Source organism: Mustela nigripes, chromosome 13 (genome assembly GCF_022355385.1).
Source record: "Mustela nigripes isolate SB6536 chromosome 13, MUSNIG.SB6536, whole genome shotgun sequence".
Lineage (NCBI taxonomy): Eukaryota > Metazoa > Chordata > Mammalia > Carnivora > Mustelidae > Mustela > Mustela nigripes.
The window spans coordinates 134,760,103-134,786,213 of record NC_081569.1 but is presented as its reverse complement, the minus strand read 5'-3'; the positions used below and the strand labels follow the sequence as shown (position 1 = coordinate 134,786,213).

General features: G+C 41.5%; 1 protein-coding gene across 7 annotated transcripts in view; it reads right to left on the bottom strand.

Moving 5' to 3' along the window:
- The window catches only part of UNC79 (unc-79 homolog, NALCN channel complex subunit), a 238,398-nt gene that overhangs the window by 100,508 nt on the left and 111,779 nt on the right, over positions 1–26,111 (bottom strand). For all 7 annotated transcript variants that reach the window (XM_059373859.1, XM_059373862.1, XM_059373863.1 and 4 more), the window contains exons 15-24: positions 21,981–22,171; positions 21,282–21,405; positions 19,190–19,330; positions 16,617–16,838; positions 14,359–14,586; positions 9,970–10,111; positions 6,756–6,835; positions 6,526–6,674; positions 2,007–2,164; positions 9–190 (exon numbers count right to left, since the gene is read on the bottom strand). In XM_059373859.1, coding sequence (XP_059229842.1) covers positions 9–190; positions 2,007–2,164; positions 6,526–6,674; positions 6,756–6,835; positions 9,970–10,111; positions 14,359–14,586; positions 16,617–16,838; positions 19,190–19,330; positions 21,282–21,405; positions 21,981–22,171 — 1,617 coding nt within the window. The remainder of the gene's footprint in view (positions 1–8; positions 191–2,006; positions 2,165–6,525; positions 6,675–6,755; positions 6,836–9,969; positions 10,112–14,358; positions 14,587–16,616; positions 16,839–19,189; positions 19,331–21,281; positions 21,406–21,980; positions 22,172–26,111) is intronic.

Sequence of the window (26,111 nt, the reverse complement as noted above, 5' to 3'; positions counted from 1 at the left end):
GACGTCACCTGCAATGCTGGCCTCTTTATGGTGTCAAGCAGGAGACCGGCCCTGGTAGCCACCGCTGGGTTGACATCCTCCACAGCTGTGAGAAAGCAGCAGAAGGCATGTGCCAGGGAGTACTTCAGCAGGTGGTTTTTGGTCACTGAGTGAATATCCAAAAATCTACAAATTACAGCCACTTTTTCCACTGCAGTGTAAAAGGAGAGGACAAAAAAACAAAAAAACAAAAAACCGGACACTTACTTAGACAAGAATGGAACCCACAAAGAAAAAGTCAACTCTGGGTCCCCCACACCCTGCTTTGAGAAACCAAAAGGAAATTCTTTTTTGTTTTTTTTTAAGATTTTTTTTTTTATTTGTTCATTTCACAGAGAGAGATCACAAGTAATTAGAGAGGCAGGCAGAGAGAGAGGGGGAAGCGGGCTCTCCACTAAGCAGAGAGCCCGATGCGGGACTCAATCCCAGGAACCTGAGATCATGACCTGAAACAAAGGCAGAAACTTAACCCACTGAGCCACCCGGGTGCCCCCCAAAAGGAAATTCTGATGCCGCCTTCTTGAATGTCCCATTTTATCTGTGTGACAGAGACCGTTTCTACCTCGTACTGTACTTTTCTGCTGGGCAGCCTTGATTTAACTGTGGGTTGTCTTTTTTTTTTTTTTTAATGGTCTTCCTCATTGTTTAATTCAAACTATACTTCAAAATACTCAAAATGCCTCCATGCTCATTTCTTTGTCCATTCCAGGCCCTTCTGCAGACCATACAGGGAAACAGGAGGTGCCAGACCTCGCTTTAGATTCTGGACCGCCTAATACCCTGAGGAACCGTATGCTCCTGGCACCTTGATCTTGGACTTCCCAGCATCCAGAACTGTGAGAAAATAAATGTCTGTTGTTTAAGTGCCCCCAGACAGTGGTATTAGCGAAGGTGTCATAGTTAACCCACCTAATGGAACTTCCGTTCCTTGGTCACATTTTGGAGACGCTGAAACACAGAGAACCATTCTGAACACCACAGCATTGCAGGCCCTCCTTGCTGCTCCCAAGGATGGGAGTCCTAGCAGACTGGGGTGACAATGAAGGCAGCCGATGCGGGGCTAAGAGAACATGCCCAGGTTCCTTCCTTACCATATTCCTTTGAGAACTTGCCATTCTCAGCACCAGGAAATCATACCCATCACTGCCCCAGACTTGATCCTGATGCTTCAGCAGAAAGGGTCTAACAGCAGAGATTCTCAAACATCACTGAATTACCTGGAAACCTTGTTAAAAATGTATATTCCTGGCCTTACCCCATAAGATTCTAATTCAGTAGGTCTAGGAGTGGGGCCCAACCACCTGTGTGTTTAAGGAACACTCCCAGTTACTTTGATACAAGTAACTTATTGCATTATGTCATATTATATATTATATTGACTACATAATATCAGGTATCATGTTAACTGTATAATTTATCATTCAAGCCAGGATCCATTTGAGAGTAAACAAGCATACAATTAATAACTACACCTGGACAACAGGCATAAACTAGGACTATCCTAGGAAGACCTGAACAGGGCCATCCTACCTAAGGACCACTCTGCAAAATACTATTATAAAGCAAAATACTATTAGAAAGCAAGTTCAGTTAAGTAGAATCACCAAAGAACACTATCAAGGAAGGCAGTACTCTTTAAAAAGAAAGGAGAAGGGACACCTGGGTGGCTCAGTCAGTTGAGCATCCAACTCTTAATTTTGGCTCAGGTCATGATCTCAAGCCCTGCATCAGGCTCTGCAATCAGTGCAGAGTCTGTTTGTCTGGTTGAGATTCTCTCTCCCTCCCCGTGTCTCCCCACTTGTGTGCATGCTCTCCCTCTCTCCCTCTAAATAAATAAATAAGTAAATAATAAAATTTTTAAAAGAAATATAGAAAGAAAGGAGGGTCAACAAGAGACATCGTGACTTGACATCTGGTTTACCGTGTGACCCCCCCCCCAGAGAATTTTTAAGCTAATACAGAGGTACCTGCTTCAAACCTCATCTTCCAGTCTTTGCTGTTGAAATTGCCATTTATGATTGTCCAGAAGATGTCAGCACCATGAGGAAGTGACAAAGCATGGAGAAGCAGAGGAACTGCCAAAGAAGATAGCTGGGAGAACTCAGATTTGACGACTCTCCACAGGCTGAGGAAGCAAGAAGCAAAGTGGTTACTGTTATGATAACCTTTCTAGAAAGCAAACACAATCATCTCAGTTTATGGGATCTTTCGTTAACAGGCAGCTGGTAGGGATGCTTTCTGACACTCATCCACAAGACTATAAACCTCTGATAAACCTTTCCTAAATCTGTTCTGTTCATTTTCTTAAAGAAATTGCTTTTATGTAACAACACAGAAAAACACTACTTAATACTATATTTTAATATAAAAAATAAAAATTATATATTAGAAATTCAAGTATATAAATGAGCAATGACTTAAAAATATACAAAATTGATATTAGTTCTGTTAAGATTATATGGTAAAAAGTGATTTTTTAAAAGATTTTATTTATTTATTTGAGGGAGAATGAGTGAGAGAAAGCACGAGAAAGGAGAAGGTCAGAGGGAGAAGCAGACTCCCCAAGGAGCTGGGAGCCTGATGTGGGACTCAATCCTGGAAGTCCGGGATCATGACCTGAGCCGAAGGCAGTTGCTCAACCAACTGAGCCACACAGGTGCCCCTAAAAGTGATTTTTAAAAAAATTTTCTTATAGTGAATATCTGGAGAGATTTATTGTGTTTGCCTGCCCAGCAGCCTCTCCTCTTTTTCTAGCAAAGAACAACTCTATTTCTATCTCCACTAACTGGCAGGGCTGTCAGTCAAGGTCCTTCCCTTCCTTATCATAAGAGAGAACACAAAACTGGGTTGATCAAGGTAGTTGAAGGAAACAAACTATATGTAGCACTGCTAGAAAACCATCCCAGTGACAAAAAAGCCTGGATTTCACCAGTTCCCTAGGGCTTTCCCAATTCTCTAGGGCAGCCTTCTTTGAAATCAGGAAGGTAGTGTCCTTCCCCAGATCCCTTGATTTTTCATCATGGCTTTTGTGTCAGGGTAGTACTTTGAAGAAAAAATTGGGTTATGTAGCTCAAAGGCTGAGCCAGAAATCCCACAGCACCAGCAATTCATGGGGCCTGGGGAAATGTCCTGTAGAGGCTGCCTTTATTTACTTGTTTGTTTGTTTGTTTGTTTGTTTGTTTGGCAGGGGCAGGGCAGAGGGACAGAAAGAGAGAAAGAGAGAATCTCAAGCAGGCTCCATGCTCAATGAGCTGCCCAGGTCTTGATCTCAAGACCCTGATAAGATCATGACCTGAGCTGAAATCAAGAGTCAGACACTTGAAAGAAGTTCCTGTGCCTGATGTTGAAGAGGTTACTGCTTATGTTCTCCTCTAGGATTTTGATAGATTCCTGCCTCACGTTGAAGTCTTTTATCCATTTTGTTTATGTATAATGAAGGAGAAGGAAACAAAAGTGAGAATGAACTTTTGGGACTTCATCAAGATCAGAAGCTTCTGCACAGCAAAGGAAACAGTCAACAAAACTGGGAGACAACCCACGGAATGGGAAAAGATATTCGCAAATGATACTACAGACAAAGGGCTGATATGATATCCAAGATCATAAAGAACTCCTCAAACTCAACACACACAAAACAGATAATCACGTCAAACAATGGGCAGAAGACATGAACAGATACCTCTTCAAAGAAGACATACAAATGGCTAACAGACACATGAAAAAATGTTCATCATCATTAGCCATCAGGGAGATTCAAATCAAAACCACACTTGAGATATCACCTTACACCAGTTAGAATGGCCAAAATTAACAAGACAGTAAGCAACAACTCTTGGAGAAGATATGGAGAAAGGGGAATCCTCGTACACTGTTGGGGGAATGCAAGTTGGTGCAGCCACTTTGGGAAACTGTGCGGGGATTCCTTAAGAAATTAAAAATAGAACTACCTTATGGCCTGGCAATTGCACTACTGGCTATTTAACCCAAAGATACAGATGTAGTGAAAAAGGCCATCTGTACCCCAATGTTCATAGCAGCAAAAGCCACAGTTGCCAAACTGTAAAAAGAACCAAGATGCCCTTCAATGGATGGGTGGATAAAGAAGATATGGTCCATATACACAATGGAGTATTATGCCTCCATCAGGAAGGATGAATACCCAACTTTTGTATCAACATGGACAGGACTGGAAGAGATTATGCTGAGTGAAATAAGTCAAGCAAAGAGAGTCAATTATCATATGGTTTCACTTACTTGTGGAGCATAAAGAATAACACAGAGGACATTAGGAGATGGAGAGGAGAAGGGAGTTGGGGGAAATCGGAGGGAGAGACAAACCATGAGAGACTGTGGACTCTGAGAAACAAACTGAGGGTTTTGGAGGGAAGGGAGGTGGAGAGTTGGATGAGCCTGGTGGTGGGTATCATGGAGGGCACGTATTGCATGAAGCACTGGGTATGGTGCATAAACAATGAATTTTGGAACACTGAGGAAAAAAAACCAATTTTTAAAAAAATTTTTAAAAATTAAAAAAAAAAAAGAGTCAGACGCTTAATGAACTGAGCCACCCTGGCACCCTCGATAGAGGCTATTTTAACAACAAAAGTTGGCCTACTTAGTAGTCCCACTCCAGAGAATGAAGAGAGCTTCTGCCTAACTCCCAATCCTACTCCTTCATGGCTTTTGCCTGGACTTGTTCATCTATCTGTAGATCAGTCCTACTCTTCCCCACATCCAAGTCAGCCGGGCCTACCCTTCTACCGGCTCCTCCCATTCCACCTGTAGAACTCCCATTTTATCATGAGGAAACTTTTGCAGACTCTCCACTTTTTCCATTCTATGTTCTGTACTGGGTTGAACAGTGTCCCCACCCAAGATACTCCTAATCCTGACTAAGACTTCTTTTCCCTCTTTTTCATATTCTTCTTCCAAACATCAATCCTCTTCTGATTTCATATGCCTCCCATCTTAGACTGGATCTCAGAGGCAACCATGTCCTCCTGCAAAATTCCTCGTCCCCACTTCCACCATAATCAAATCACAAATTCCTACTCCTGAATAAACCTACATTGCCCCCCTTTTCTCATCCACTCCCAGGCCCCCGCACTAACTTGGTCCTACTAATCCCTACTAATTTCTACCACAAGCTGGTGCTAGCTAAACTCAGCTCGACACGGCAGCAGGCCAGTCTTAGATTACTTCTTGTTGACACCCTACTGAGTTCCTCCATGAGCGATTCCATACATTTTTCCATGTTCCTTGAGCTCCGAACATAATCTCTATTCTCTTCCCTCTCAAGAAAAGACATCAGGACACACTACTCTTAAGGTTCAGTAATGAGCTTCTCTTGACACTTTCTCTTTTCCTTAAAATATATCTCCTTTCAAAGAAAAGAACCTCCCTCCTCTCTTCTGCCCACCCTTCATTCTTGATCATATATTCTTGTCTTCCAGGACCTCACTCTACCAGCTACTCCCTTTCCTCTGATCCCTTTCACTGACCATAAATATTTTCAGATCTTTATCCTAAAAATCCTTGACATCCTCTCAATGCCCATCCAAATGGACATTGAAACCAAGTATTTTGGTTTATCCAAGATCTTGGTCTACATTATACTAGTTGTTTGAGGCTATTATGAAGAGCACTCCTTCTTCACTCTCAAAAGTAAATAATGTGAAGAATAAATTGTGTGGTCACCTTCTGTATAAATAACATTCACCCCCTTCCAAACTAGACTGCAAATTCCCAAAGTACCTAGGATGATAATCTATATATATCAAGCCCCCAGTGATATCTGTTGAATGAATGGATAAACAAAGGGAAAAAATGTGTGAAAAGACAGAGTCTCAAGTCAGTTTTGTCACCAAGTTAACCAAGCCAACTTCTTCTTTCTTCTTACCACCTCATTCTCTTACATTTAAATGAGGATACTATTTTTCTGACTTACCTTCAGGAAGACTCTAATAGTTACTTTGAGTTATTTTCTTCCTAAGCAGAAAACATTATCTAAATCCAGGACAATATTTTATTGTTTTTCTCAAAATGCTTCTGCAGTCTCTAAAAATACTATATCATATGTGGAGAGGTTTTTGGTGTCTATTGGAAGTTCTACTTCAAGTAAGAAATCAAATAAGTCTTTGGTATTAATATTATACTACATGATACAACATAAATAGTGATTTAGTAATGTTGACATTTTTCTAAGGGACACTATACCGTTAAGATGTCCAACAACTGATAAAACAAATAATCCTTATTTTGCCATCTCTATTTCCACAGTGTCTAGCAAAACAAATTACTATTCTTCATGTTGACATACTTAAATGTTAGACTTGGCAAAAGAAATGAAAGTTATTCCCATAGGCAGCTTGTCCTGGCTAATAGGAGTGGCCCAAATGAGTTGGTAAGTCTTGTCCTGACATTGATTTTCACAACTAAAGCCTAAAATATAAACAACAACAACAAAAACCTGCTAGGATGACATACCTTGCAATCAACATATGATCCTGAATGTAAGCTAAAAACTGAGGATGGTCTTTTCTAGCAATGTATAAACACTCTCCATGTAGACAGAGAATCTTCAGGCAATTGAGCATGTTAAAAAGGATGTCTGGCTCTTCAAACTTTGCCATTTCCTACACGAAGAAACACATGGTTACTATTGAGTTATCTAAAAGAGCGTCAAAATACGTCAAAAATATGTCAAAAAAAAATACCTGGAAAATGGTGTATATTAGCCTCAAAGTTACAGGAAGCTGTTGGTAGCAAAACTTTCTCTCAGTGTCATTCTTTATTGCTGGAAAGAAATAATTACACGAGGGTTAGCCTAGTTTTTCCTTTACCCCACCACTCATGACCTGATCAAGACCATAAAACCAAAAGGACTGAAAATAAAGACACGATATGTTAAAAGGCATTTTGTGGGATGCCTGGGTGGCTCAGTTGGTTAAGCAGCTGCCTTCGGCTCGGGTCATGATCCCAGGGTCCTGGGATCGAGTCCCACATCGGGCTCCTTGCTCGGCAGGGAGCCTGCTTCTCCCTCTGCCTCTGCCTGCCTCTTTGTCTGCCTGTGCTCGCGCTCTCTCTCCCTCTGTCTCTGGCAAATAAATAAATAAAGTCTTTTAAAAAAATAAATAAATAAAAGGCATTTGTGCAATATTTTTATTTGCTTCTCCAAGGTGGCATATACCCCTTCTGTGATGCCAGAGCAGGAAACCTTCTAGATTCAGGGCTCTCAGCTTCCATGTAGCCCACCATATATATTCAGATGTCCTTGGCTCCCTAAAGCAACCCCAGCCTGGTCCTGTGCTCCTGTGGGCAGGGAGTTCTGTTGCCACTGAAGGGGCCTGGCCTTTGGCTAGTTACACCTTTCTTATTGAAAGGGAGATAAGAACGTCTTAAGGAGATGTTCAAGTTGTATTAGCACCTAAGGAAGAATTTATCCCATGGAACCATGTCAAAGGGACTGTCTGAAAGAAGCTAGGCATATTCAAATCAGAACAACTACTCATGGTTTTAATCTTCTTGTGAGTCTCTCTAATACCTTTGCCCCTGCAGGTAGGATGGCAATATATAGTACCTGAGACGTGCTGGGGAAAAGAATTCACAAGTTAACCAGATGCAGACACTAGTGTAAAACATTTTCAAATCACCGTTCTAAGTTTTGGCAATCCCTGGAACCAGAGACAATGGGAGTTGAGCTCTCTTGGAGTATATACTAATCAGCTCTCTTGGAGTATATACTAAAAGTTCTGCTTTCATGTATTTTAAATACTTGTTACCGACCCTTGAGTCTATTTTTTCTAGAAAGTGTGAGAGTTTTAAAAGTATTTTTAGTGGAGGATATATCTAAAAGCTATAAGAAATGGGCACCAGGCCACAAAAGCAGAAACAGGAAACAGTCTGAAAGGAAGGAGGAATCACAGAACACATGTTGATCGAACACGTTTGCTCTGACAGAGGAGCTCAAGACCACGGCCTGGAGGCCCACAGAGCAGAAGCGGGACTGGGCTCAGAGCAGCAGGGAACGCTGGTCTTGGAGGAAGATTAAGGCAGAGACAATTTATAACTGTGACCTGCAACACAGCAGGGAAAAAAGGCAGGAAAATAGACCACAGGCTGAAGTCGTGTTTGAGGGAGATGAACAGAGCAGATGTTTAAGCAAGGAGAAGAGTCATTCATACAAAAAATTGCTTTATTTTAACCACTGTTCATATAAAACGCTCTGAATAAATAAAAGGAGCGGTTAAGTGATTTGTGTGCCATCGTGGGTTTAAAAAATATATTTATATACAAAGAGTACAGGTTATTGGATCCTAAGTGACATCCTTGCTTCCTTTAGGCATTAATGCCTGACTGAAACAAGCCCTAGGCCCGGGTCTCAGAAAGGCATTAATTCCAAGTTATCCAGGACACCCGGCTTCAAGTCTCAATCCTGCCACCAACTAGTTGTTCAGTATTTGGAGTTCCAGTTCCCAGATCTCTGCCCCAGCTCCACACAGAACTGGGGGTGGGTGGTGGAGCTCATTCATTCTGTTTCAACTCCTCAGACGGTCCCGATGTTCCATTACAGCCTGGAGCCACACATAAGCCTAAAGCGTAAATCAGGAAGGAGGGCTACAAGCTGCACCACCAGGGCACGTTTAACCCACCTGGGATGTCTTTTCCTCATGTGCAAAGTGAGACGGCTGAATTAGATCAACAGGTTTCCAAGCTTTATTCTATGGGTGATTTGGGTTAAAAAAAAAAACTCACTTAGAACTCCAACGTATGAAATAGAGCAGGTGAGCACACTCGGGGTGAAGAGGGCGGGCAGCCGGGGCTGTTGGTCAGGACTTGCCCCTGTCTCCCCACCCTTCACCACCCCAAATAAGGAAGGTCCAAAGGAAACAACACAGAGGTTGCACAACTCCAAGGACATGCTGAGAACCAATGAAGTAGGTCATCTCAGGGGTATTTTCCATTTTTAGTTTTCCGCGGTTCTAAACAGAGTGATCCAAGATATTCACACTCAGCTGGTCATGTGCACAACTAACACAGAAGCAGTTAGTTCTGACCAAGCATTTCAAACTAATGAGACTAATGTCTTACTCAGACCCAGGGCTGTAATGCAGCCCAGAGTCACTGTTCGATGCTCGCTGAAGGAATGACGGAAAGCCCAGAATTCCCAAACTTTGGTTCTGGGGGTGAGCTACCTGGTTCAAGATAATGGAAGCAGGAAGATAAAAAATGAGTCATGTTTATGCCAGGTCCTGTACAAATTCCCAAATTGCCACAGTGCAGATCTAGAAATCAAGCTTCCCCAAAGGCACATGGGCTCACATATGAAATTCCCCAAACTCCTTCAGACTATGAAAAGCTAGAGTAGGATTCCCAGCCTGCCTGCCATTCTGCAGCCCCTAATTAGGCCACACATAGCCTGCAAGCAAACCAGAAAGAGGCCATCCTTCCTCTAGCTCTGCGCAAAGCCAACCAGCCTCAGAGCACAAAACATTCTGCTAGACAGTGTGAGCCTGTCCAGAGACCAGGTAGAGCCCCTAGGGACAGAAGCTGCATGAGGTCAAGCTCCTTCGGCTCTATCCCAAAACACTCTGCCTTGGCCAAACGCCCTAAGTGGCCATCCAGAGTGCAGGCACCCTCTGCTCAGTCGTCCAGCCTGGTTCATGGCAACTTCTCCACAAGAACCTGCTACACTTTAAGCAGAAGGTGCTGCTCACATGGTGGGTTCTGCTGATAAGAAGCACGTGCTGCCAGAAAGCAGCTCAGTGACCTCTGCTCTGCTAGAAGTAACATCCTGGGAAATGGGTCATTTGCACCAGTCTCCACTTGAGAAGCCAAACTTGAACTTGCCCAAGTCGACAGTAATCTAAAAAACACCAGGGTTCTGAACAACAATATCATGCTAACTGACATAGGCCAGAGTTCACCTACCAGCATGTTCCGTGGGCTCGGTGCAATCGCCTGGGTTCTCCCCATGCCTGGTTGCTGGATTCTCCTCCTCCTCACCTTCAGGGCCTATAATAAACTCTGGTCTGGAAGAAAGGAGGCTATCCTCAAGGCTGTCTGTGGGCTCCTGGAACAAACAGGACAAGCAGACAGGTGAGCAGCCTGCTGGGGATGTCAATGGTTCTGCTCAGCTCCACAAAGATCTGCTGAGTGCCTGCTGTGTCCCAGCCCTGTGCTGAGCCCTGAAGGACAAAGGCACCTGCCTCAGAAGAAATGTGAGCTCACTTCCATAATAATTACAGGGACTTTGGATCAGCTGTCACTAAAACATTTTCATTCCCTTGAAAGAGATATGGAAAAATCTCAAAAACATTACATCGCCCTAGGCCTGCCTTCCCTATGATCATGTCCCATGTACCAAGTGATTCTAATCCATGCACATTTTGTTCAGTACCAGTACTTAACTAGCAGGGAGTAATACAGGGTTCACAGTAATATATTAGGATACACACACTGATGGGGCACCTGGGTGGCTCAGTGGGTTGCCTCTGCCTTTGGCTCAGGTCATGATGTCAGGGTCCTGGGATAGAGCCCCACATCGGACTCTCTGCTCAACAGGGAGCCTGCTTTTCCCCCTCTCTCTGCCTGCCTCTCTGCCTACTTATGAACTCTGTCAAATAAATAAATAAATAAAATCTTAAAAAAAAAAAAAAAAAAGATAGACACACTGGTTGTCCGAATACGTCAAGTTTTTAGGAGCCAGAAATCGCTGTAATGTATGCTTTAAAGTGAGTTAGGTATGGCAAGCCAGGTGTCTGTTGACACATGAACAGAGAGACAAACTGTGTTACATACACGCAGTGAAACATTAGTCAGCCTTACAAAGGAAGGAAGTCTGACTGCTATGTGAGGGACCCTTTGGGACACAGTGCTAAGTAAAACAAGCCTGCCCTAAAAAGGACAATTATTGCATGATTCCAGATAAATGACGGGTCTACAGTAGTCAAATTCAAAGATGCAGAAAGTAGAATGGAGGTGTGGAAACAGGAGGTTCTTGTTTAGTGAGTACAGAATTTCAGTTTTGCAAGATGACAAAGTTCTGGAGATGGATTGCACCACGTGACTATAGTATGCATGATGTATTTACAGACACTACATGTCAGATACAATACATATGTATAAAACCGGCTGCAGAAATAGGTGAAATTGGGAAGATTAAAAGAGAGAGAGAGAGCACTAGTTACAGCTGCCGCTTAAAATATCCATCTCTACTTAAGCTCCAATTCCAGGCTTTTTCTTTCCTTCAAGTCCCACTTCAAATATCCTCCTCAAAAATCATACTCTATTAGCTAACAATTTAACCAGTACATGTTTTTTTCAAGAATTCTTTGACAGCCGGCTCAAGACTGATGGAGCACCCGAGGGACACGGGGTCTGCGAGGGCCCTGGAGAATATCTCCGCCAAATTCCCAGTTTTGCTCAGCCTGACCCTTTCCCTAGGTCACCCATGAGCAAGGCACAAAATCACATTGTAAAGCGAACTTCACGCAGTTTGCTACAGTAAAGTGTTCCCTGCTGATAACCCGTGGGTCTGGAATCATCCTCTCAAATGGCAGGGACTGGTGTCGCCCATCTTGAGCTCAGGCCTCCTGCTAGCCCCTCTGCCCCATTGTCGCCCACTTGTCCCAGGAAGAGGACTGAAGAGCAAAGAAGGCTGACCCGCACAGTGGACACCCAGAAGTTTGGAATGTTCTACGAAATAGCCCTCTTTTACTGATGAGCATCTCTCCCATAAACACTTGGGAGAGGAAAACGGAATCCTTCAGCTTCCAAATGTGTTATTCTCAGCCCGTGACAAGTGCATGACAAAGCATCATGTGCACGGGAGAATGGTTTAATGGCGCGGTTTCTCTATACTTATGCTTACTCCTCCCTGTTTCCCAGGATGGTTCTGGGAAGACAGACACAAAACAGAAAGCCCTCCAGGGACAGGACGGGGTCAGGGCCTCTGCCTCCATCTCTTTACCCTCTCATGCCCTCCCTGAACCAGAAGTCTGCACCTGACACAGCCGCATCCTCAGCTGAAACCACAGGCTATGGGAACCCATGGTTACTGCCATCCCCAAGGGCACAGGCGACCCTCCCTCTTGGGATTCCCTGGGCACATTTCAGTCCTGTATCTTTCCTCTCTCCTCCTGACATGATCGGCTACTCCTTCCTTTTCTAAACTGCCTTCTTCCTTAGTTTTGGAGTCCTTGCTCTTTCTCATTGTTTCCCGTGTCTCTGGCCTCCTCTCAATTTATTTCTAAGTCTTCAGTTCCCCTGTTTTCCCTCTTAAGAGCTGGTCCTTCCCAGAACGCTAGCCATGGCTAGCATTTCTCTTCTCATTCCACACATCCCAGCACAATATGTGGGCGACTCCAAACATTTACCTACTCCTGACCTTCCTCCAAAAAACCAGATCCACATACCTGACAGGGCAGGACAACCCCCACCTGGATATCTAAAAGGCATCTCAACCTGCTATGTCTGACTGTGCCTGCATCATACCCACCTCTGCTGCTCTAATACTCTTCTATAAATAACAATGTTATCAGCTCCCATGCCAGAAAACAGGGGTTTGCCCTCCACTTTCCCATACCTCAACACCAGCTAAACACCAGACGCTGCTGACCCTCTTGCCTAAAAACCCGCCAGGCCTGCCTCTGCTCTGATCGCCACCACCATTGCTTTCATTCAGACTTCGCATCTCCATCCTGAGTGACCACACTAGGCTCCTTGACTAGACACCTGTCCCCGGGTGTCCCCAAACTCTCTTTTCTCTAATTCATCACATTGTATCCGCACCCTGCTTAAATCCTTCCGGATTCCCCCATTCACCAAGACAAAACCCAAACTTCTGAGTCTGGCAGACAGAGCCCTTAATGAAGGGGAAATAAGACCAAGTCCGTCTTACTGGACCCGACTGTCACTCCCTCTCACTCACTCACTGCGCGACAACACTCAACGGCTTGAGGTTTCCTGAGTGTCTCATTCCCTGCTTTCCTCTGGATCACTTACACAAAGAGTTTTCTGGGTCTCAAAAGTCCTTCTACCCCACTGCCTTCATTTCATTAACTCCACTCCTGCAAATATGAGCCCAGGAGCTCTCTTTCCTCCCCATCACACCTCCAAGCTGGATCTGCTGTCCTTCCTCTGCCCCCATAGTTCCCTTGTTCAGACCTCTCCTGTCACCCTTATCACGCTAATGGTTTTTCATTTATTTAAACATCTCCCTGATTAGATGCGTAAGCGTCTTGATTTTACTTTAGGTCGCTAGGACCAGGACTGTTTTGTACTGAGGTTACCCAATGACAACGCTGAAAGACCAAAGTCCAGGGAGGTTATTTTGCAACACAGAGGACAAACAAGTTTAGTAGGCAGAAAGGTATTTAAAAATGAAGAAACACTCTACTGCATGTATGTTATACCTCATAAAAAACATTTTTAAGAAGTCACTTTCTACTTAGGGGTAGAAAAGGGTGGTTCAGTCAGTTAAGCAGCTAACTTTGGCTCAGGTCATGATCTCCAAGTCCTGGGATCGAGTCCGGCATTGAGCTCTGCACTCAGCAGGCGTCTGCGTCTCTCTCTCCCTCTGCCCTTCTGCCCCTGGTCATGCTCTCTCTCTCTCTCAAATAAATAAAATCTTGAAGAAAAAAAAAAGTCACTTTCTACTTAGATAAAAATTAGGTGAAAGGAAGAAACAGAGAAGATAACAAACGCTGGCCCAAATAATTCAGGTTCACCTCCTTTTGATGGCATGAGGGTATTTTGGTGATATGTGTATGTGCCTTAAATGAAAACTGGCTAAGCAGGAAATAACGAACATATGGAGTAGCTAATGTGTGGTATATATTAGTTGTTCTCTACTGAAACCATTTTCTTGAAAAACAGAAAATAAAATGAAGCCTTTACTGGTAGTTGGTGAAGTCAATGGGTTTTATAAACTGGGGTTACCCAGGAATTCCTGATCTGTTTCCTATCTACTTACTTGATATTTGACATGTATATTTTGTAGTATTTACTGCTATCTGAACTTTGTAATAAAAGTTATTTTAAGAATACCAGTAATGCTTCCTATTTACAAAAATTATATGAATGGATGCACAACAACTGTAACTCAAGACTCCAGAATTCTGGATAATGTAGCTCCAGCTCATATCCCTTCCCGAGAGAATTAGTTGGTAGAAGGAACAGGAAAGCTTTCTTTTTAACAGTCTCACATAGAGCCCAGCATGGAGCCTACAAGGACACTGGAGGAAGACCCCATTATACCAGCTACTACCGTCATTACCACGGTCAGATATGAGTCCTCTCATTTCTCTGACTTCTTACCACAAGCCGGCTTTCTTCTTTAGGAGCTAGTCTCTCCAGGAGTTCACAAGCAAGCTGATAGCAGAGAATACTAGACTGGCATAAGTTACACTCAATTGCTTTTTCATCTTTCTGGCAGGTGTGGGAGCCCCCCCAGGGGGCTTGGAAGACATTGTTTATAATGGAAATGATGTCCTTTGATAAGCTGTGCTCTAAACCCATTGTGATCCCATCATCTTGTAACTCCATCTGAAAAACATCAAAATGAAGGCAAAAAAAAAAAAAAAAAAAAAGAAAGAAAGAAAGAAAAGAAAAGAAAGAAAGAAAGGGAAAGGAAAGAGAAAAGAGAAAAGAAGGAATTTGGTTCTTTGTCCAATATTCCATTAGTATATTAACTGGGGATAATTTTTACTATCTGACAATTATATTAAGTTATTTAAGGGTAATAAGGATTTTAGACCATGAGTATATATTATTTTCCACAGATTTTTTTAAAAAGAATATAAATATAAGACAAACAGTGGGAATTAATTTTAAAATCATACAGGACATTTAAAAGAGAGATTTTTTTTTTTTAACTTATCATTTTGTGAGATTTTACACATTTAAAAAATGCTGCTCCTCACCTAGTGTCCAGATCTTGGTTTCTAAATACCATTATCCATTATCCACTAAGAGGAACCAGGGGTCCTTGGAGAAATGGCTGATTTCAAGGTTGGGGCTAGGAAAATATAAAATGAGCCTGGAACATCTTATCATGCTAGATATTAAGGAAGTGTTCAAAGAATGATGAGGAATATGTCAAAAGAAAAAAGGAAGGAACTCCCACTAGTCAAATATGGGACAATATGAGCATCAAAATACAAGTAATCATAATAGTAGATTTTAACTCATTGAATAAAATAAGAATTGATGAGTACATGCAAGTATAAGAAGATGAACAAATAAATACAGAAATGGGAGAGAAGGGAAACTATTTCTTCGGTAGAATGCCAGCTAATAAAAGATAATGAAATTTAAAAATTATCATTTTGTTAACCAGGATCACTATGATTGATCCAGGCATGAATCATCCCTGGATGCTAAAACTAGTAGGTAAAAGTCTGATGAGAAAAGGAAATCTCAGCCTGCCAGTTACTTACTAATTACAAAGGGAAAAGTAGTGATTTTGGAGTAGAGAAATCACCTTAACCAAGTTATCACCACTAGTAAGGCAACATTATTGTGCCATGTGCCTCCGGATATGATGCACTGGAAAGGATATAACATCACACCAGTGGCGTTACTGCCAAAAAATGTTTAACCCAAATAGATTCGTGATATCAGACAAACTCAAATTGAGAGACATTCTAAAAAATAACTGGACTGCAGTCTTCAAAAATGTCAAGAACATGAAGGATGAACAAAGACTTAAGAACTGTCTGGATGAAAGAAGACTAAGGAGACAGGACAAATACTTGCAATGAGTGATGCTGGATTGTTTCCTAGATTAAAAACATCTTTTTCTTTTACTATAAAGATTTAATTATTATGTCAATTTAAAAAAATGATTAATTTCTGTGGGTCAGATAACAGATAATAGTATTACAACAATATTAATTTCTAGACTTTGATATCCTGATTTTGTACTTGGTTATATATGAAAATGTCCTTACATACTGAAGTGTTTGAGGACAAGGGGGCATCACCTCTGCAACTTACCTTCAAGTGTTTATTTTAAAATTTCTACAACTCATACATACATATACAGATAGAGAGAGAGAAAGAAATATAATAAATGTTAATATCTGGACAATCTGGGGGAGGCGTATTTGGGAATTCCCTGTACGTTTCTAACACTTTCATCAGCCTGAAATTATTTCAGAACAAAAAATTAAGAAGAAATGTCCTCCTGATCAAAGACTTTTATATGTTTCTTCTGAAATTACCTTCAAAAATCAATTTATGCAATATATTTAATTCAGCCCATCACTACAGAGCTGCACCTTTCCTTTCCCAACAATAGCATCACTCGGTTCACCGAATTTGTTCAATAGAATCAATTCTAATGATACTAGAGTGTTTCTAAAATTCACATCCATTCTCATATGTCAACATCATTGCAGATATTCATACAGTGTTTTTCAGACTCCCTTGGGAATCCCGAAAGGAGTTTCAGAATGTCTTGAGTGATGTTGCATCATTTCATAAGTAAGAGTCCAATACATAGCAAGAATCACTGTACAATGCGTTCCCTTATTCTTCACCGCAGAACTAAAGGAAGCTCATGCTTCAGCTACCTGCTTCAGGAGAAGATCAAACATGAGGATGAAACAATTTAGATTCATTTCATCATCTTCACAATCAAAGTCAATAGTCCTTCCTCCTGGGTGTCCAAAATTCTTGAAAGGGCTACGAAATGGACTACGCATAGGACTCCGAAATGGACTCTGGAAAGGGCTATGAAATGGACTCAGCATATTGTGCTGAACTCGCCGGCCCGGATCAGAGGCAACACTCACCTAGAAGAAAGAACATCAACACGTGTAAAGGAACTCACAGAAGCCAAAAGGGCTACATAAAATATCTGGGATCTTGTGGAAGGTATTTTCAGCTATCACACTGATTTCCTACCTTAGTCAATAACATTAGTACTTCCAAACAGTATAGATCTTCTCAAAATATAAAAATAAGAAATAAAATCACTGACATGAGGGCTCATGTCTATTAAAAAAAAAAATGAAACAAAATCATCCAAACTTTGTGGCTAATGGTCAGGTGAATGAAATATCAGCACCTTGAAGAATAAAGGTAGCTGTCTTTACCATTATATTGTTCATCCCATCCACATTTCCAATTAAACTAAACTACCTAAAACCATAACCTGAAAAACAAGACCTTACAAAAGTATTACAAGATCAGTTTTAGAATCATAAGCATAAAATCTGTTTAATGTGATTGGTTAAAGAAGAATGGCATCTGGATAATAGAATTATTAAACTACCATGGGTAAACAGTAGATGTCAAACCTGTTGTACTGGTTATTGTCCATTTGCCTATTTCAAGCCCCTCACTGCCTTCCTCTGCCCTGCTCTATGCCCAAGGATGCCAAGGTCAGAGTATCTCCTGGCTTTCTTGCTAGCTGGTTTCTAGTTAGGTTCAATCATTGGGGGCACCAGTAGAAGCCCTGCAGCTGAAGGGGAGAGGGGTGGAGGTATATGTCCACCCCCTTCCTACTTTGATGCTACAGTCTTGGCAGTCTCTCCATCATTCTTCCAGCCTCTCTTTCCTTAACATTTCAGCTCTTAATGGAATCTAGGAACTCTTTTCCTTGTCCCCTCCATCCTGGGGTTCTAACAGCTTCCCACTGAGTTGTTACTGGCATCTAGGTGCCTCACCAACCCTTACTGCTCCCTTAATCTTCCCCATAACTCTATAGAGTTATGGGGAAGATTAAGCAGAATCTACATGAAAGTCTTTCATTTGAACCATCTGGGATAAGTTCTGTAGCAGGATAATTACTGACATATCTGTACTATATATCCCTCTGAAATGTTCCCTCTTAAAAATCTCTTTAGGGGAGCCTGGTTGGCCCAGTTGGTTGGGCGACTGCCTTCAGCTCAGGTCATGATCCTGGAGTCCTGGGATCGAGTCCCGCATCAGGCTCCCTGCTCAGTGGGGAGTCTGCTTCTCCCTCTGACCTTCTCCCCTCTCATGTACTCTCTCTCTCTCAAGTAAATAAATAAAATCTTAAAAAAAAAAAATCTCTTTAACAACTAGCAAGTTCCCTGAGTACCATATTTGAGTAAAAAAAAATAAAAAATAAAAAAAGAGTACCCCATCAAGAACCAGAATACCTGGATATTGACAGTGTTATCTAGGGCAAATCACTTCAGCCCACTCAACCTCAGGTTAAGTATTGATAAAATGAGGATAATGAGTTCTTCTCCAAATGCCTCACACCGTTCTTGTGAACACATTGCCCAGTAGAAGACACCAACTAGTCAACTAAAGATTACGGAAAAAAGAAACAAAATATAAATGTTTGCCAGCTGGTTCCTATGAGGCAGATGAGAAAAAAAAGTAATGATTAAAATAAAAAGAAAGCACTGGATGCAAACTATGATCCCATGACTTTGACTTATTTCCTAATCCCTAAACATCAGGTAGGAATGATAGTGGGAAAATGGTATGGGGAGGCTGATAAGGGCAAGTTGAGCATAGTACCTGCTTACCATCCCATGACAGTGAACCTGGCCAGAACTGATGCTTATTTGGGAATATCAACACATCAACAGAAGCTCTCTGAGGTGCTGCTCCAACATAACAAACAGTCCCAATAGTTTTCCTACACTTTAGCCCAGACTATGTTGACTTTTCTCATTCACAAAGGTACTAAAGGGTCCAAAAAAAAAAAAAAAAATGGGCTCAATGGGTCCACAGTGACAACATCACTCACAGTCCCCATCAGACAATCACATCTTCTCAAAACATGATAGAACAAAACATCCCAACTTCTCATCCCCAAAGTGAAGCACTCATCTGCCAAACAGCTGGTAAAGAATTGTTGTTCATCAGGAGACCAAAAGGAAAAAAAAAAAGGAATAATACCTCCAAGCTAACTCTTTTTGCTTTTATCAAGGGTAAGAGATAGCTAACAAGTATGAGCAGGAGAAAAACTCAATAATTTATTGACCATGATTATATGAAACATATCTTAAACAATGATTTCTATGATTTAATGTATTGAAAAGATTAACAGAGTGAGATGGGATGAAAGAGCATTTTCAGAGAAGTTTATTTTGATGCTACTTTTGGAGCCAGTAGAATTGACAAAATCTTAACAAATAAGAACAATTGTGGCAATAATTACCCTTCGAGCTGCAAGGTTCCCTGCCAGTTCACTGACTCTTGATTTTCTTTGATTTGCCAGTTCTTTAACAGAATTAACTCCATCAGAAAACATACTTATCAATAGTTGTAGTGGAACCATGATGTCTAACTCTGATAAGACCTGTGGAAAAAAGGCATATATCCCCCCCCAAAAAATATAAACTTTAAAACTCAAAGTAAAACTGCATTTACCATTTTTTCCCAAAGCGAACGACTGAACATGAGGATATTCAGCCTTATGCACATTCCACCAGCACAGCAACCCTCAATTTTTCATACTAAAAAATCAAAGTTATTATTGAACCTGCCAGCTTCCCCACTCTCCACATCCATAATCGCCATGTTATTTCTATTAAAACTTAAAAGTATCTCTTGACACTGTCTCCTCCTTCCCATAGAATAGTGGCTTAGTTCACCACCTTCCTTCTGGAGTAGTGGAACTTGCATGCAGTCCTCCTCCAGTCCATACGCCCCTTGGACCTGACTGCCCCATCTCATCAGCTCATGTATCTTGCCAAAATCTAGCAACTCATTTTCTGTAATGAGTTTTTGGAAGTCGATGCCTTCTTCCTTAAGGCAGAACTAATCCACCCCTCTTCTCTGCTTCCTTGGATAGAACTCTGTATACACATTTATTAGAGCAATTGTCGTTTTTCATCATATTTGGTTGTTTGATACCATCTCTCCCAGTGTGAGCTCCCTGAAGAAAGGAAGTATGAAGAAAGGACCATTTCTTATCCCACTTTCATCACAGTGCCAATTACAGTGCCTGGCACAGAGGAAGTCTATAAATGTTTCCACAGTAAATTAACAAATGAGCCAACGCCAATCACTATTCTGTTCACACTATTCCCCAAAAGGTTAGACCAGTGGTTTAAAACCTTCAGCCGCAGCACCCTGTCTTCAAACCAGCACTCTGGGAAAGCCCTTTAAAACACACCTCATCATGGTGAGGCTAGAGGGTGACGGCCCTGTGCACTCACCCCTACAAAACTCAGCCTAAAGTGCGGCTGACTGAGTGACAACACCCAGCCATCTGTGGAAGGACTGGCTTTCCTAAAATGAGAAATTATCTTATTGAGATCTACCAGGGCATGAAAAGTGTCCAAAAGGTGACTTAAAAAAAGGGGGGGGGGTTCCTTTGCTCTTTATCAGTTATGAAAGATGCCATTCCTCAATGTAGAACCAGAAAGGTATCCGCATGACCTGAAAAGCTCTTGGTATCATACCTGTCTGTGATTCAGCAATGTAACAGCACCCATGGCTAATCTAAACACTGACTCTAACCTCCTATTTGGAAACTGCCCCCACTTCTTGTTGTGCACTCGACTCTATTTAATAAATGTTTAGGAACAAGCACTAAATAAATACGAGGCATGTGCCAGATGCTGAGAGGAGAGGGTGCAGGGAGGCATGAATTCAAACATGAAAAGGCCTGCCTGGTTCCTATCCTCCAGGCATCTGCAATCAGGGGAAGAGACAAAAACAAACTGAATATTAGGCAGAATAACGTTTGCACAAAGAGCCTATGTGAATACTGGGGGGGAAGGAATAATGAATTCTGAAGGGAAAATGGGGGTGTGAAACAGCAGCAGACTTCATCGATGAGACCATTTTTGAGTTGGGCTTTAAGGATAAGCTGGATTACAAATGCAGACCAGAGAGAAAAGTATTCCAAGCTTGGGGGAGCAGCAGGAATGCCTCCCTAAGTCGGTAGCTGTCAACCTTTCCAAGTAAAGGACATATTTAATATGAAATTATTTATTAGAACGCCCACAAGATAGCTATGGTACCTCTAAATCTATTGATGGAAAAACACATAAGGACCAAAGCTATTATGAATTCAGTAACGGTATTGCATAAATCAGTATTTTGTTAACCATAACTACAGCCACATATATTTGAAATCTAGGTATTCATCTGTGCTATGAGTTATTAGTCTATAGACAGTCCTCAGCAAACATGTGAATTTATGGACTCTTTGCAATAATTTCCCGCTCCTCTACCCAGGGATCTCAAATTTCCAGGCTAAGAACTATTGCCCCAAATGATGAAAAGTATCATCTACTTACATGAAGCCACAATAAAGCTTGTTCCTGAACAGAGGAAGGGTATCCTGTGAACCGGCAACTAATAAAGCCAAACATTTCTTCCAATGAAAAAGGTAGAGGACAGAGCTCAATGTCAAACATTTTGCTGGAAAGCAGAGCCAACAGAAGTAAATGACCAATGGGCATGGATGAGGGCCTCCCACTGCATTTTTAACTATACCTTACCTGGGGGACCCAAACACTTCTGATTGGTCTGTGTTCTGAATGGTAATATCATGTTTCATTTTACTATAATAGTTTATGTCATTAGAACTGGTATGAAGAATTCATATGGTTGTTAACATTAGTGTTTGTACTCATCCTAGGCTCAACAGAAGGAACTGCATTTCTAAGGAATTAGAGTTGCTCCCCAGCATCTAAGAACATTTTCCCTTTGCATTTTCCCCACTTTATCCAAATCATAATTATATTTAAAAATAAGCAAACAATATGGTGTATCTATTATTCCACAGAACAAAATCTTTTCTGAACAATTCCAAGTCATCTCAGCCCAACTGATAGCAACTGCTTTGTTTTGCATCTTCAAATTTCTCTACAAGTCTATTAAAAAATAAACAAGATTACATGAGATGCTTAATACCATGCCTGGCACACATTACATGCTCAATAAATGTTAGACATCATTATAATTATGGTGACTTCATTAAACTACTTACCCACCTTAATACTTCCCTGAATTCTTTTAACTGGTTATCTGGGACTTCTGTTCTGATGGCTTCTAGCCACTCCGGCATAATACACTCCCACACAGACTGACTGATCACATTGTAGGGGATCAGGCAGAGGATTCGGTTGAGCCCTTCCTTCAACTGAGTCACGGTGCTGCAGGATTTATCCCAGTATCCACCAACCTGATGGCATTTCCACAGCCATAGGGGAAAAGAGCAAAACACACCTGGTTAGGATTATACTCTAAGGACTTCCTAAAGGAAACGGGTATGGAGAAAGACCACAATCCATTACATCTGAATCCTGGGCCAAGTATTTCAGTGTGAGATCTGTAAGAATCAGTAAACCACTAGGATCCATTAGTTACAAAAAAAGAAACCATTGTTATAAATAGGTCCAAATATCAATTCCAGACTGAATTTGAACTGTTCTACTGCAGTCTTTCCAGATCACACATGAATTAAAACTCCCAAGATTTATTCATAACAGGGTGAGCATACTATACAATACTATACTATTGGAGCATTATTATTTCTAAAGTTGGACAAACCCATTACAAACATGTGTAGTCACACCTGTGCTTCAGAAGAATATAGATTTCTACTACTGGACACTTTGCACTGAATATTTTCCATTATGGAAAACAAAGTGGCAAAGAGCACTCTTTTTGTCTCTGCTGCATATCATGCCACAATTTTTTTCCTAAAAATGCTCTAAGGCAGGTTGAATTCATGAACAAAAAAGAGATACTTTTTTACTAAGTAAGGTAGCATATTAATTTTCCAGTGCAGATAAAACTCAAGTCACAAATCTGGGTTCTGTTTGTAATTCCAATTTTAGGTGAAGATCTTATATTCTTATTAAATGTATCAAAGTAATAGAGGCTCAGATATCTACTTGGTATCATATTGTCCAAAATCCCAGATAACTGACTGGGTATTTTCAGGAAGCGACTACATTTCCGGGGTTGTCACTGTTATTGTAAATTCCAGAGACTTAGAAGAGCAGACATTGACAACGTTGGCAGCGTTGGGTGTATCCTTGCTGAGACTCCTTTGGCCGTGTAATGTAGGGGCAAGCCACATAAAGCCCTATTGGTTTTGAGTCACATTTTGGAACTAGTATCTCCATGGTGTTCCTAAGTTGTCAACAGCCAGACAATGGATCCTTTGACTTGGCAAAGCTGGTATATTTAAAAAGATTTCTAGAATGTTCTCACCCTAAACAAATGTCCAATTACCAAAACGGGAGGATCAAATTGATAAGAGACACACAAAAGATTACAGACAGCCCTAAAATACTTCCCTAGCAAAATTCTAGAACAGAAATCAGATTTAGAACAAATATTAAAATTTGCCCCCACCATGAACTCCCCTCCGCCTCCTCCTCTTGCAAATGACCCAGTTGGAGGCCCATATTCAGAGCTTGATAGGAGCTATTATAGAGGCCTTCCCTCCAAAATTTTATTGGGCTAAAGTGTACTCAGAGGGAAGGGGAACATCCTAAAGCCTTTGCCAAACAATTTATTAAAATATTGCAAAGCACACAGCTTCAAATATACATGTCTTAGAATATAGGAATCTTCTGTTTTTCCCCCTTCACTGGAAATCTTCTCTCATTGTTACAAAGAATTCAAATGAATGCAGTTGATCGGGCAGGCCAACTCCTTCACTAATGTTATTAGCAAGACTGCTATCTCATTCTTTGAAGAATTAAAAATAACTGTCCTCGCCTTACTAATTGGCTCTCTGCAGAATCATCATGGATCCAGAGGTATCCCAAAGCTCATCCATGCTTATTATCAATCCCAAATCCTCCCCTCTTCATTTCAAGATTTCTGCAGATACTATAAACAGTCAGGACATTGGAAAAGAGGGTCCCTGCACTGAAGAAACACTCCAGGAGTGACCGTCTCAGGCCTTTGCCTCCTCAAGCCCACTCCTCGGAGCCCTCCTCTAAACTCAGAACTCCACCCAGACATGCTCAAGACTTCAGGCTCAGCACAAATAATGTTGTCCACCTCCCACGCCTCTCCTGCCTTGAACTGCCTGCTCGTAAAAGCTCCATGCCACAGGAGAATGTATTATTTGCTCCAATCAAAACCTAATAGACAAATACATCCCTGAGCCCTCTCGGACGAGGGACTAAAAGCTTGCATCTTTTTCCTCCCCTTTGAGATGTAAGTCTCCTACCACCCAGAACTATCTCTCTGAGATGCCAACATCTAAGAAAACAACTCTGGCTCTCAGCCCCAGGGGTGCCTGGCTTTCACTTGTACTATTGCTTACTGTCCTAAAACAGGAGACATTTACTCCTCCACCCAAGAAGCTCCAATTAACAACCCCCTTAGCAAACCTCCATTGTCGTTGTCCTTAGCATAACTCAGCCTTCACGAAGTTAACTTCTTGGGGCGCTTGGGTGGCTCAGTTGGTTAAGCATCTGCCTTTGGCTCAGGTCATAATTTCAGGGTCCTGGGATTGAGCCCCATAGCTGGCTCCCTGCTCAGTGAGAAATCTGTTTCTCCTTCTCCCTCTGTGCTCTCTCTCCCTCTCTCTCTCTCTCAAATAAATAAATAAAATCTTAAAAAAAAAAAAAAAAAGTTAACTTCTTTGCCGACTGAAATAAGTAACTGCCTGAGGTTGACCCTGACTGAAATAAGTAACTGCTTGAGGTTGAACCCCAGCCTTCATGAGATTCCGTATCAGGGCCAATAAAAAGAGTGTGAAGGTCTCCTCCACACATACTCATAAAAATCTTTAGCCTTTACACTGAACAGGTCAGCCACTTGTTCCATCTGTTAGAGATACAATTTGAATAACAGTGAGGATGAAAAGTGCATATAAGCACCAACTCTTATATAAACTAGCAAGTTTTGTATTTCTATGACAGTTTCCTATTCAGGTCAACAGATCTCCCTCAACTCATAATTGCACTATGGCCCAATAAGCCCATTGTAAGTTGAAAAATCATGTAAGCTGAAAACACACTTAATACACCTAACCCACCAAATAGCACAGTTTAGCCTAGCACACCTTACACGTGCTCAGGACACTCACATGGGCCTACAGTTGGGAAAAATCATCTAACACAGTGTCTATTTTTTAATGAAGTGCTAAATATCTCACGTAATGTGCTGAACCGTGGGGACCGCAAGTGAAAAACAGAATGGCTGCCTGGGTGTGGAACGGCTGTCAGTGTAGTGGTTGGCTGGGAGGTCAGGCTCACTGTCCTTACCCAGCCACAGGAAAAGATCAAAATTCAAATTCTGAAGTAAGGTTTCTATTGAATGTGTATTGTTTTCGTACCATCATGAAGTCAAAAAAATCATGAGTTGGGGACCACTTGTATTCATGTCTGCCTGTATGTTTGTATAGGTATATTATGTATATATGTGATATTTTCTTACCTCTGAATAGCACTGACAAATCAGTCTATAAAATCCATTAAAAGATATTTATTCCAAATGAGCTTTAAAAACATAAGAGTTGGGGTGCCTGGGTGGCTCAGTTGGTTGAGCATCTGCCTTGGGATCCTGGGATCAAGCTCTACTTTGGGCTTCCTGCTCAGGGGGAGCTTGCTTCTCCATCTCCCACTCCCCCTGCTTATATTCCCTCTCTCGCTATGTCTCTCTCTGCTAAATAAATAAGATCTTTAAAAAAGGGGGGGGGGCTTATGTAAGTTAAATATTCCCCAAACTCTCAGAAATATAGAAAGTAACCCAAATGTTTATCAAGTTCATGCAATTTGGGTCAATCTTTGATAAATAAGACTAAGTTTACATTGTTGGTCTAGTAAAAACAGTTGTGTCTTCTGAGTTATCAGCACTGAATATGGTATGATTATCAATTTTATTCTACACAGGGTTACTAGTCAAATAAACTAATACTATATTTGCTAGATGTTTAAGATTATGAAACTAATAGATTTCATTTTAATTAAGTTAAACGATTATTCTTTTTCTTAAATTTTATTTATTTATTTGACAGAGAGAGAGAGAGCACAAGCAGGCAGAGTAGCAGGCAAAGGGAGAGGGAGAAGCAGGCTCCCTGCTGAATAAAGAGCCTGACACGGTGACCTGAGCCAAAGGCAGTTGCTTAACCAACTGAACCACCCAGGTGCCCC